Genomic DNA, 12,835 nt, shown 5'->3' with positions numbered 1-12,835 from the left:
GACTAAAAAGACAAACAATAATCACATAAATACTAAAAAAAATAGAATAATGGGTAAACTATTTTAAGTTTTATGTACTATGTAGAAATTATAAAGTAGTTCAAATAGATGAAGTAATTATAGGTTAATATGTATGAAGATATTAATTAGTAACATCACATAAATCCCTTGACAATATATCCATGTGTTTTGCTGTTGGACAGCACTCTCTTGTTTCAATCAAAGGGGCACAAGTTATTATTTATACATGAGGCATTTACTTCAATAGAATGGTCAATGTCTTCTCTATTCCATAAATGCTGGTAGAAGTAATTAAAAAATGCAGCGTTAGAAGTAATTAGTCAGTCAATCATGGGTTCATTATGGATAATTTATGGTGCATCTCATGGCTCACTGTCACTTCTCAGAAGATTGCCTAGCGACCAACCAGTTGTAGTTGATAGTTGAGAGTTGGAATGTCCCCAACGCTTGATTTCACCACACTAGTATTTGTTTTTCTTTTTTCAGTTTTAGTTTGTTTTGCTCTATTTTGGAACTGGGATATCATGTCCTTCAAATACTAATCAGTATTTTACAGGAATGGAGTACAACCATATATTGCTGGACCAGTTCAACAATTCAACCCTTTGGGTGGATAATTGAACAATCTCTAGACATGCCCGTCTATGAATCCTTCACCATACTGATTAGTACTATGAATCCTTCACCATACTGATTAGTATTTGAAGTACTTCAATTTTAAGTAATAAGCTCAAGTAAGGTGGCTGTATGAACAGGAAAAAGACTTTTTCTCAGTGCATGGGGCAATTCGCTAAAGGCAGGGGCAGAAGTACATGGTCCGGAGGGAGTTCAATTGATATCGTTGAATCTAGGTTGTAGATTGAAATTTCAGGCATTACATATTGTAGCTTCATTCTTTTAAAATACTTGATTACAGAATCAGCAAAGGAACGTGGTCATATCTTGTACGGTTTGTGATCACTCCATTAAAAATCACAAGTTAGCTGACCTCGTGGGGTACTGAACCCCAAATAAATGGAATTAGGATACAGTGAATAGAGTAGGAAATGTGCAACCGTCTTGACTAGCAAACCTACAAGACCAACCCTTAATTATGGAAGAATCTCTACCATTAACTGCGCTCAACTGTCAGCCTACCTTTGCTTCAATCATACTCCTATACTTAACTATTGCCAAGCCTTAGTTAATGCTTGCTTCCATACCAACAGTTATAACAGTGGGAAATCCGAAATCAACCAACATAGTATATAGCAGAGAGAAACTAATAAGAAAGAATAGATGTAACATACCAGCATTGGTTTTGGGGGGAAAAAAGGGAAAAAGAAACCTCTCATATCTCTTTATAGTGCGCAATAATTTATACAAGTGTATCAGTTCTTTTCCTCTGAAGTAATAACACAAGATCATTGGCGGCTTGCACAATCCTACATCTCCAGATTATATATCTTACCCAGATTTTGGAGGCAAAACTAGTCTTATACTATCATTTTGCATCAATGGAATTCTACAATCTAAACTGCCGAGGCAACTAAAAGAGAGTAACATCTTTCGTGCACAATTTATTTACTTAAATAATTAATGAAAACCAAGAGCCAAAAACATGTTGAATCTACTTTTGGTCTAGAAACCAGTGGCAGCTTCATTAGAGAAGAGAAAGGGATATGGCAGGCAAACCAACAGGCCTAAGAGCAGAACTACAACTCCAAGGGCTATGTATTTATTGTCAGGATCAGTGATTTCTTCCGATAGTGGAGCGATAGGCCCTCTTTGGAGGAAGAATATTAGCACTACCCAATAGAATGCTACATCGCTAAACAATGCAGATATCCCGAGAAGCCCAATAGATAACGAACTGAGGCGAGCTGAAGCCTGCCAGATGAAAATTAAGGCCCAATTATAAAACACATCTTTACACTTCTATTTCTTAGACATCCATTAGTTAGTTCCTCTTTTACGACTTGCTAGACTAAGCATGATGATGTTAGCATTACCTTTCTACCCCACATGGCAAAGGCAATCCGGCCACCATCAAGCTCTCCTGCAGGAATACTATTGATAGCATTAATGAGAAGTCCAGCCCAGGCCCATATGACAAGCGGATTTACTGATATAGGAGTTCCTTCCTTGAGAGCATCTCCTAGAAGAAGCTTGGCTACAAGTGAAGAACCAAAGTGGCTTAGTCTTTGTAGAATACACAAGTAAAGGAAAGATAACAAGAACTGCTTATGAGGAATAGTCTGTTGAGCGAGCAGGAGAAAAACTATATAAGCTAAGTACTTACCTATACCGCCAGCTAGAAATGATTCGTGGAACACAGAGGGATCGACGATGATGCCAATGCCATCAGTAGGTGGTAAGATGAATCCTGAAAGCAAAAGAATAAGGCCCACCGAGAACCCAGCTAATGGTCCAGCTGCTGCAACTTTCAAGAGATCTTCACGCTTTGGTACAATATTTACAATCCTTGTTATAGCACCAAAGGAGCCTATCTGCCACCAAAACAGCTCATTAGACATGAGTCACATGAGCACCAATCAAAATTCAGCATCGAACAAGAATTGAAGAAGGAAAATACAGGAGCTAATCAAGGACGCACTTAGGAAGGACAACAGCTAAAAGTATTCTTCCAACGAAATAAGATGAAAAATGATGAAAGCAGCCCCCCGAGAACTATAACACATCATACTATAACCGAATAAACATTGCATGTAACCTTCTTTCATAGGGAAGTTATCCAAATGCTCTTAAATTTCTCCAGTACAAGAGTAATTACAATATGAAGTAATTCTACTAAACAACCGATGTATTGCCTCTTGAATCCCATCCAACAGCAGAGTACTCCTCTTTTAATACATATGTTCGCTGTCTAGATAAATAATTTGAATGCTTTATATTAGAGTAAACAAAACAGCACGTACCAGAAGAGTAATTCCAGAATTTGAATTACAACTTCAGTATATCATCTTTGAGAGAAGATCTAAAGTTATTGATTAAGTGTCTATTAGCACAAAAATTAGGTCTGTGACCTGACTTGGTTCGACTACTAAAATGAGGCAGACGCATAGGTTATGACACTTGGTTCATATTATATTTAGTAAATTGCTACTAAACTGGTGCCATTTTTCCACAATCATTAAGAATTACCACAGATCAGTAAGATTCTAATTAAAATCAACAAGATAGTGAGAATTTGACAAATATGCCTTGACTTTTTCAAGAGAGTTGGTGAACTTATGCATTGTCTTCCTGAAGCAGTAGAAGATAGAAGAGAATATAGAGAACTGACAACAGTGTCAAACTTTTCCAATAAATATGATGAATTTAAACATTCTCTTATCAAGGGTTGTAGAAGGTCTTGATTCATTTCAAAAAGATTCTTGAACACTTATAAAATCTTCGTTGAAGTAATCCCAAGATGAAACTGTGCATTGTCATCTCTGACAAATAAATCTAACATATGAAAACAATTGAAATTTACAAGACTACCCCTTTGCCAAAAAAGAAAACAAGAGTAGAAATTCACACAAGTAAACAATGTCAACCTTGCTGAAGGTTGTGTCTAGTGATGCTAAGACTAACGACTTGGATAACCATAAATAAAAGTTAATAGTGGCTTACAGGTGGTGCAACACATCAGTAATTTCATACCATTGTATTAGAAAAGAAACTGTATCTGGGTGACACTGAGCATTCTCAAGTATTATAAAGAGAGACATCAAATGAGGTCAGATTAATAATACCCAACTCCAACCCAAGACAGGACAGGACCTTACTAATAGTTGCAACTAGTGATGACAAGACTAAATGATACGAATAATCATCAAAAGTAAATTTATGCCATTGAAAATTTTGGTGCGTTAAAGAGTCCATCAACAACATCAGTTTGACCCGATTTTATAAGGAAACAGCAAACTGTACAATACAAAAACTAAATCTTCCCAAAAGATAAGGTGCACTAGAAAAATAGATGCATTCCTGACCAACAAGGATATCTTATCAGCTGATCTGAGAAAAGCTGCAACTATACGTCTAATAGTTTGGCAGCTATGAAATGATTTCAACCCCCAAATGATATTGTCAATATGGTCTCAAAATAACCAAGACGATATCGTAAAAGGTTGTTCAACTGCATGAAACCTATGCACCTTACCTGCCAACTAGGAACAAAATATGGAACGCCGAGCTTAACGCCAACCTCTTTGGCAACTAAAAGATGGCTAACTTCATGAACCCCCAGAACAAAGGCAGTTATGAGAGCTCCAGGTAATCCATCCTTCAACAAGTCAAGATTGTCGACAACTGATCTGGGAAAATAAAATTCTATCTTAGCGCTGGAGCATTTAGGTGAAACAAGTTAAAAAGAATACATGCAATCAGACAGCATGAAATTATCTCACATAAACAGATTTCCCGATAGTTTGTTATCACTTATCACTGAGATATCTTCTGTTTCACTTACTGCAATTTGAGCGAATTCAGATAAAACTTGTTAAGAATCCTGTAAATAACGGATGAGCACTTCGAACTTAAAAGAAAAGAGAGAACAAAAGAAGACAACCATGATTTACATAATATTTTTGTATTTTCAAACTCCTTGTACAAAAGCATTAATCTTGTACATAATAGCAGATTAATATGAAACATCACAACGGTATTCAACAAAGCTATATTAGTCTTGGAAAATGACAAAATTAAATTGGACATTAAGTACCAAGCTCCAGTTGAGCTCGAAGCAAATGCAAAGCCAGTGATGAACTCAGGTACACATTAAGAAAAGGTAAAATTAGAGTTATGGAGTTAATATGGTACGTACAACAAGTTTGATTGTAAAGCCGGCACATTGCGAAGAAGTAAAGTGAATACTGTAACGAGTCCAAAGGCCCCCGCTGCAAACCATTCTGGAACAGCTGCAGTGTTCAAACAAGCTGGGCTACCATTCAACAATGAAAAGCTCCAAATCTATATGTTTGACGCAGGTATCTCCCCTTGTCATTATCACTAGTAATTGAAGCCTACAAAGAATGCTGAATAAAGTACCTGTAGTTTCAGGTTGCAGGGTCATTCTTGGGACCACAACTGCCACAGGCTTATCATCCTCTGGATTGTTTAAAAGAAAAAGTTTATATACATCTCCAAGTCTGTCCTGTAAATGAAGTGCCATTTTGAAATAGTAAGAGACCATGGTGATATCCAACTTAAATTGGAGAAAAACGAGGGAACTTCAGCAACCTGCATTCTCTTTGATGCTTTTTCATAAGCTGTTGCAGCCTGTCCTCGTAAATTCCCTTTAAATAGTACTCCACCCTATAAAAGCATGTTATAAAAGCTTCAAAAAATAAGAAGCACCAAAGATAGCGCAACAAGATTCATTTGCACCAAGAAGCCAAGAACAGAAACACAAGCCCATGATCACTCGCTTGAGAGGATACCCGTACTACTTTAATGGTTTTTACGGCTCTATCTAAATTAAATGTAAAAGTTTCAAACTTTTAAATTATGGGCTCATGTTTGACTCGGATTTTCTTATATGAGCAAGAAAATAAGATTTCCAGCAAATCGCTCACCTCATATGGCTCCTGGCTTGTAACAAAAAAGGTGTCAAAACCAAAAACTTGATTTCTGAGAATTTCAATTGTTTCCTTAGGAATCCTGATTGATTCATCAAGTTGCAGAGGCTGCCCGTGAATAGTATCAACAATAAGAAAAAGATTAACTTTACAGCCAAAAGGCAACATGAGAACCATGATAGAGAAAAAAACTGCAAACAATTAATCCAAAAAATATTCAACCTAATGTTCCAAAATTTACCACCTTCACACCTGGAAGAGGTGATCCACTCGCAACTTGAACCTCAGTACCATCCTGCATCAACACAAAGCCTAAATGTGAGGTGAATAAATTGAAGTTGAAATGCTCACACCCAGTGACAGAGCAAATTATCAATAGCTCCAAGAAAGTGATTGATAAATTTGTCGAAAATTTCTGTATCCATATACGTGTAAAAGCTGAGTCACTGTAGCATCTGCAGCGCTGGGGATATCAGGCATTACAAATGTTGAAGGGGGTCTGAGGAGCATTATACTCTAAGAAGAGATGAAACTGCGTCTACTTAAACTGTCAGGTTATTCTCAAAAGGCTTGACCATTCACACAAGAAGAGAGATGATTCCACTTACCTCCCCTCTCCCAAAAAGGTACAGCCGTACAGGAGCCATATGACCCCATATGTATATATATATATAAACAGCTTACGACTACCAGAGTCAAAAATAAGAATGGATACGTCACAGAGTTATCCACTTTTAATTCTTTCCATGTATGGTGTAGGAAATATGGTGTACAAATACTTGGACCAGATGGACGAAAACAAGAAAAGGAATGAAAATTAATTCACCAAAAGGCAATGCTTGACAGACAATGATGGCTCCAAGCAATGTATGGTGACCAAACAAGTGATTAGATAGGAGATTTTGACAAACTCTCTATTATCTCAGAAATGTCCAGCGACACCACAGAATAAATGTGATATTCAAGCAATTTTATTAATTACGTTTCACTATTGGATAGGTACAACCAATCCGCTTTAACTGAAGATGAATATATGTGATACATCAAGCTCTTTACTGTGGGGTCCATCCCATTCTTAGAATAAAGAAAGAAGAAGTGAAATAGGCATGTGCCTATGGATAGCCTCGGCAGAGAGCCTTGGAGCCAAAGTTTAGATTTGTGGAGGAGAATTAATAATTCTCCTGTAGCATTCTTGGAGACTAAGTTTTGCTCTCCTATAAAAGGGGAGCTCTTTCACTTCTTAAGACACACCAACAAAGAGAGAAAGAAAGAGTGAGGCATCATAGACAGGGTATAAGAAAATAGTCCGTGAGAAAAATAGAGAGTGTGAGCGATATTGTAGTGAGGTGGAATATCAAAAGAGGGTTATTTTTTTGAGTGTTGTAGTGGTCTTTGTAGTATTTTACTCGGGCCTACAAAGTGTAAAATTTCTTACTATAGTGATATCAGTTGCTCCTCTCGGAGTCGTGGTTTTTTCCCTTATTCAGAAGGGTTTTCCACGTAAAAATCTTGGTGTCATTGTTACTCTTTTATTCTTGTTGATTACCGTATCTCACTGCTATATTATTATTCCGCTTTTATTACCGTGAATATTATTACTGTGGGGAATTTATTCCCAACATTTACATTTGTTGGAAAGCGGGAAATTCCATTACACTTCAAGCCTGTTACTAGCAAATTGGAACATATAAAGAATGAAGAACCTAACCTCCAGAGTTATAAAAAAAAAAAAAAAAAAAAAGCAAAGCATACCTCAACTCGAGGCTGTTCATTCACTTGAGCTCCATTATTATTTTCTAGACTTGTATTCTCCAACATCCCCATTGTTTGATCCTTATCCTGATCCCAAGTATTCCATACCAAAAAACTACAAAATTACTTTCCATTCACCAAGAGTTTTCCATTACGTACTTTTTTTCACATTGTCTTTTAGCAAATGAAATGAAATGATTGAGAATTTAATCAAACCTGATCAGTTCGAGAGTTCAGCTCAAGACTCTTATCTGCTACAGAGTCATTCAGAGTTACCCCATCCGCTTCCTCGTCCAAATTTTCATCCTTTAAAATACAAACTAAATAACAGTAAGCCAAGAACGAGGTACCCAGTTAACATATAATTCGCAGCAAAGGCAAAACTATAAGTTCTAATTTCAAATTGACTCAAACGGTAGTTAAACAAAAAGAATTTAATTAAAAGAAACCTTGTCGTCATTTTTATCAGGTTCAGTTTCTGTTTCACTCGATCTGCACACAACGCTTCCTTTATTGCGAGGCACAAATCTAATGTTAGCAGAAAAGAAAACAAAACGTCAAATATGTTGCAGACTTAACATAATTTAAAGCAAGTAATTCACATTATTCAACATAGTATCAAACAAGTAATTAAACATGATATTAGAGAAGGCAGAGACAAAGACTATTTCAAACATTTGATTGTACCAGCATACATCATGTTTACCTTAAGAAGTGTCTGGTAGGAAAACTAATACTACTATGTTTCAGAGGACCAGTTGACGGAGAAGAAAGCAAAGGCTGGAGCCGATTGTAACAGCACGAACTACACTGTGGTGAGACGGAAAGAATATTAACACGACAAACCGCCGGCATGTTCATTTTCTATTTTCCTATAATGGAGAAAAAGGAGTAATTTATGTAAACCCAAACGACATTGAATCTGCCAAGTTGTGAGAAGAGAAGGGTGAATTATAAGGATGGAAAAAATTTAATTTAGAAAATTTAAGGTTTTGGAGAAGAGAAGCTCAGAGAGGTTTTGATAGAAATAAATATCTTGTGTTATCCTTTCTGGGTTATAGCAATTGGCAGAGATTAGGGGGTTGATAATGGGAAATATCTGTTTCTATTTTGGTTCGTTTCCTTTCTGTTAAGTGCTAAGTGCCCGCCTAAAATCTAAAATGCGTCGTTTCTCATCGAAACGCTCACTCCATTAGCTAATGAAAAGAAGACACGTGGTACAACTTCTCCCTTAGATTTAGACCTCTCTGGGCTCCAGAAAATATATACTATAACCCAAATTTATTTATTCACTTTAACTAAAGTTTGCTATTACTAGAATTTACTGAGTTTTCTTCGCAAATTATATATATTTTCTCTTAAAAGACTCACATATCAGGATTAATGTCTTTTAATTAAAAGATTCGGTTATACCATTGATTAAGAGACTCATCTTAGTTAAGGTGTCTAAATGAAAAATAAAGGACAACTTTAAGAGACCGCATGTTTAACCAAAAAACTGAATATTTGGTTAAAGCTAGAAATTAAGAGAGAAATCGGATTACTGATAATCAAGAAATGAGAGACTTTGAGAACAACAATAAAGCAATGAATAAGTATATATTTCAGTATAATCTCAATGATATTTTGTGTCCTACAGATGTTGAGACCTTCCCCTTTTATAGTTAATTCTAGGAGAAAGTGTAATGCCTTTGTCTTAATGAGGCAATTATGAGCAATAAATGACATTAAAAGAAACGTTACTCAATCATTCCTATTAAATACAAATTCTCTCAACGTATTTGGCATTTAATGCTGAATTTGGACTCCTTTACGCTATCAGATTCATTTCTTCAATTCCTTCCGATCTTCGAACTTTAAATGACTCGAACAGGTACGAGTCTCATTTCATTTGAATAATAGCTCGAGTCTTTAAGTATCTTCTCTCCCGCATCTGTTGTTGCTCGTGCCTTCTAACTGATTACCATGCTTTGACTATTTGACCGGTCCACGTGTCATGACACGTCATCTTATATAAATTCAGTTTTTTCCCAATATAGATAGTCCCCCCACTTTCCATTTATTTATCAATTAAATATTTGGGAAGTGGATCTTCATTAAAAAGGGAATTTTTTGCCATAATCAATGCTATGACAGTACTGACGCTTCAGTTGTCTTTTCTATTTAATGCACTGCATACGTGTCACCTTCTTATTAGCTCTGCAATTCTGCAGCTTCTCTTTTCTTTTTCAAGGCTTCTTCAACTCCACTATTCACGAAGTGATAGTTGCCTTTATTATAGGCTTTCCATCATTACACTCCTTAATCTTTGACGGTTGTTTTTATATATAAACTTAACCCTTTTTCCCTTGTCTTCTTCTCCACAAACTTTTACCAAGTATTTCACTATTTACTCCTATTCACTTCTTCCTCAGTTCACATCTTTTTACCATGTCATCTTCGAATCTTAACCCTAGGAGAGTCCCAATTCTTGACAGTTTCCCCAATGCCCCTGTAAGACACAGAAGAGGTAGAGGAGGTAGGCTTCGTGGCCTATGGTCCATTCTTGGTGGTACCTCTGATTCCATCACTCCTTCTTCTGGCACTATTTCTAGAGGTTCTTTCACTAAGAGATCCTCTTCTAAAGGCAAAGAATCTTCTGAGCCTATTCAAGAACCTTTGGTTGAAGAAATAGTGCCAACCGACTTATCTTTCGAGCATGATAAAGAATCCCTTCGTGACTATGTAATTGATGCTGACACCTATCCTTCTTTAATTACTGAACCCTTGATTCCCACTGTTCGAAAAGATTGTCGTTGGAGAGATGACCTTCGTATAGTTATTCCTAACCCAAACCAGAGAATTTCTTCTTATAGGATTGGTTTTTCCTTTGTTTATACTTACCCCTTTACTTTGGGATTTATTCCTGCTATCGACCCAGTCATACTCGATTTCTGTCGTTTTTTCAAGATTTGTTTGGCTCAAATTGGCCCCCTCCTATGGAGAGCAGTGGCTTGTTTAAGGTATGTATCGGCCAAGGCTTGTGTTGACTTTACCTTCTCCCATCTAATTCATCTTTACCACCCCAAGCTGTTCCGCAATGGTGTTTTTACCCTAACTACAAGAAGTAAAAGGGTTTTGGTAAGCCCTGAAGATGATAAAGATCGAGGCTGGTACACCCGTTACGTTGCGGTACCCACAGTTGGTTTGGTGGGTGAATCAAATATTCCTTTTCCTTAGAAATGGAACCTTGCACGTAAGTATTTATTCCTTACCGTATCTGTTTTTTTTTATTTCAACTCCTTTTTTAATTTCATTCTTTTTTGCTTTTTTTGTAGCAACCATGGGAGATGTGGAGCCCGTTCCTAATTTCCGTGGTTGGGTAGATGCTATTTTGAAAGCCGTGCCTATGGAGGCACGAACCTGGAAATCTATTTCCAACAAACATGCTTGGAAAGTGAAAACTCACGGTATGCATCCCTTATTATTTCTTGTATGTTAAATTCTTTCCCCTCTTTTAACTTTTTATCCTTGTTTTTGTCAGGATTTGCTATTCGAGGAATGACATCTGAAGTAGCTATTGCCCTTCGAGCCTCTTCTGGTACTCCCCTTTCTTTGGAGAGAACACAAGCTACGCTGTCAAAGAGGAAAATTGTTGAAGAGGATTCTAAGGATGATGAAGATGAAGACACCTCTTTGATGGCTAGGCCTAGAGCCAGAAGACGCAACATTTCTGAAGATGAAGCTGAAATTTCTTCTGCCCGTGCCTCCTCTCTTACCGAACCTATTACTGTTGTTTCTGATGATGAAACCATTCCAAGGGACACCATTGAATCCATTCAACGTCTCTTCGTTGACGGTTTCGAAAGTGGTAACTAGTTCCTCTTTCCTCCTCCATTCCCATTCCTTCTATTCCTCATTTTGTTTCAAGTGCTTCCTTGCCTATTTTATCTGTTCCTACTCCTTTGCCAATTTTTGCTCCCTTACCTGTTTCGACTCCTTCGACTCCTGTTATTTTCACCTCTTCTACCGTTCCTCCTTCTATAGCTCCCCCTTCCTCTGTTCAGCATGCAGAGGAGGGTTCCAATAGTAGAAGTTTGGCTATGAGGAGTGTCACACTTGAGGTTCCTGCTAATAACAGTCTTTTAAGGAAGTCTGGTGGAGCAGATGTCTGGCTCGAGCCTTTAATTGGAGACATTGAGAAGAAGAAGATGAACAGTCATAGTTGCTTAACTTTGATGAATGACATATTTCATTCTATGTTAAAGGTATTCTTCCTTTACTTACTAATAAGTTTTTTATCTCTAGATCTTATTTTCATGAGTTGTCTTTGTAGGCTAACCTTATTGGCACGGAATTCATGGGAAGAATTTCCCTTTTAGAAAAGAAGGCCCGTGAGTCTGATAAGACTGTTCTCGAGGCTGAGAGGGTAGCTAAGGAAGCCCAACTGGAAGCAACTAATTGGAAGGAACGGTTTAAAAATGCTCAAGAAACGATAAAAGAATTGCAAGAAAGCAACCGTAACCTGGAGCAGCAAAAGCGGACTCTGACTTCTGAATTAGCGGGAGCCAAGGCTTCTTCTAGTAAAGCTGAGAAGGATAAGGAGCACCTTGAATGTTCATTTTCAGAACAATTATCAAAGTCACGTGAAGAAATCAGAGAACTTAAGGCACTTTTGGCCAAGAAAGAAGAGTATGCAGGGGAGTTAGTGCAAAACTTGACTCAAGTTCAAGCTGATTTAAATATCTCTTCTGATAAGGTACGTGCCTTAGAGAGTTCTCATGCCTCCCTTGAAGCTTCCCTTGATTCCTCTTTAGCTGAAAATCAAGTGTTAAAGAATGATCTTGCTATGTGGGAAAAAGAGTATGAACTTCTTGAGGAGAATTTTAACATAGAGGTGAGTTGGGCTTTTCTAAACTCTCGTCGTGATGCTTTAACTGAGGCCAAACATTGATTTAAAGTCGGAATTGGCCAAAGTTTTGAAAACCATTGAGATGACCCAACAACCACTTGACTTTCCTTCTCCGGCAAATGAAGCTCCCGTGGCTGAAGAACCTTTAAATGAAGAAGCCGTTGTTGCGGCAATTGAAGTTGAAAATGCTGCAATTCCAGCTCCCGAGGGTGAAACTTCTATGACTCAGTTTGTGGAAGCTGAAACTTCCGTGACTCTTGCTCCCCTCGATGAACTTAGCACTTCAATCCCAGCTGGAACCGCTCCTGTTGCTGCTTCTTCAGAAGTTACCACCGTACCTATAGCTGTTCATGAAAGTGAAGCTAATATAACAACTTCTGGCATTCCAGCCCCTCAGTGACCAGTTTATGTTTCTAGACTTTGTTTTTGTTTTGTTGATTGGTGGTTTATCCCTTGGCAGTTTTTAAGGGATTTTTTTGAAAAAAGTCCCCAGTTATCATAATGGGGCACTTGTATAAACTTTTTGTTGACTAAGTTTCTACTTAGTCTTTTTAATTATATCAAGAATTTTGTTAGTACTTCAATATGTTCTATTCTTGCCTTT

At 37.3% G+C, this 12,835-nt stretch overlaps 1 protein-coding gene across 7 annotated transcripts; it reads right to left on the bottom strand.

Annotated features, from left to right (window-relative positions):
* Positions 1-1,296: 1,296 nt before the first annotated feature.
* Positions 1,297-8,465, bottom strand: LOC109221345 (probable zinc metalloprotease EGY2, chloroplastic). 7 transcript variants are annotated; one of them, XM_019385819.1, is made up of 13 exons: positions 8,047-8,464; positions 7,790-7,868; positions 7,557-7,646; positions 7,341-7,427; positions 5,830-5,883; positions 5,586-5,696; positions 5,251-5,325; positions 5,059-5,164; positions 4,835-4,928; positions 4,172-4,325; positions 2,303-2,510; positions 2,013-2,173; positions 1,297-1,890 (listed from the first exon to the last, which is right to left on the bottom strand). In XM_019385819.1, the coding sequence occupies exons 1-13, from the start codon at positions 8,199-8,201 to the stop codon at positions 1,642-1,644; spliced, it is 1,623 nt and encodes a 540-aa protein (XP_019241364.1). In that variant the 5' UTR covers positions 8,202-8,464; the 3' UTR covers positions 1,297-1,641. The 7 variants fall into 7 exon arrangements, with proteins under 7 accessions (XP_019241364.1, XP_019241365.1, XP_019241366.1 ...); XM_019385820.1 differs by having other exon boundaries at positions 5,833-5,883; XM_019385821.1 differs by lacking the exon at positions 7,341-7,427 and having other exon boundaries at positions 8,047-8,465.
* Positions 8,466-12,835: the final 4,370 nt, after the last annotated feature.

Source organism: Nicotiana attenuata, unplaced genomic scaffold (assembly GCF_001879085.1).
Source record: "Nicotiana attenuata strain UT unplaced genomic scaffold, NIATTr2, whole genome shotgun sequence".
Lineage (NCBI taxonomy): Eukaryota > Viridiplantae > Streptophyta > Magnoliopsida > Solanales > Solanaceae > Nicotiana > Nicotiana attenuata.
Note: the sequence above shows the minus strand (reverse complement) of the source record. Positions and strands in the feature narration are given on the sequence as shown.

What these genes read in the sequence shown, in the direction of transcription:
- LOC109221345 (XM_019385819.1), bottom strand. Translation starts at nt 8,201, where the DNA reads ATGAACATGCCGGCGGTTTGTCGTGTTAATATTCTTTCCGTCTCACCA. An exon ending in TGAACTCTCGAACTGATCAG is followed by an intron (nt 7,428 to 7,556) that starts GTTTGATTAAAT and finishes ACTTGGGATCAG; the next exon opens with GATAAGGATCAAACAATGGG. An exon ending in ATTTCTAGCTGGCGGTATAG is followed by an intron (nt 2,174 to 2,302) that starts GTAAGTACTTAG and finishes CTTCACTTGTAG; the next exon opens with CCAAGCTTCTTCTAGGAGAT.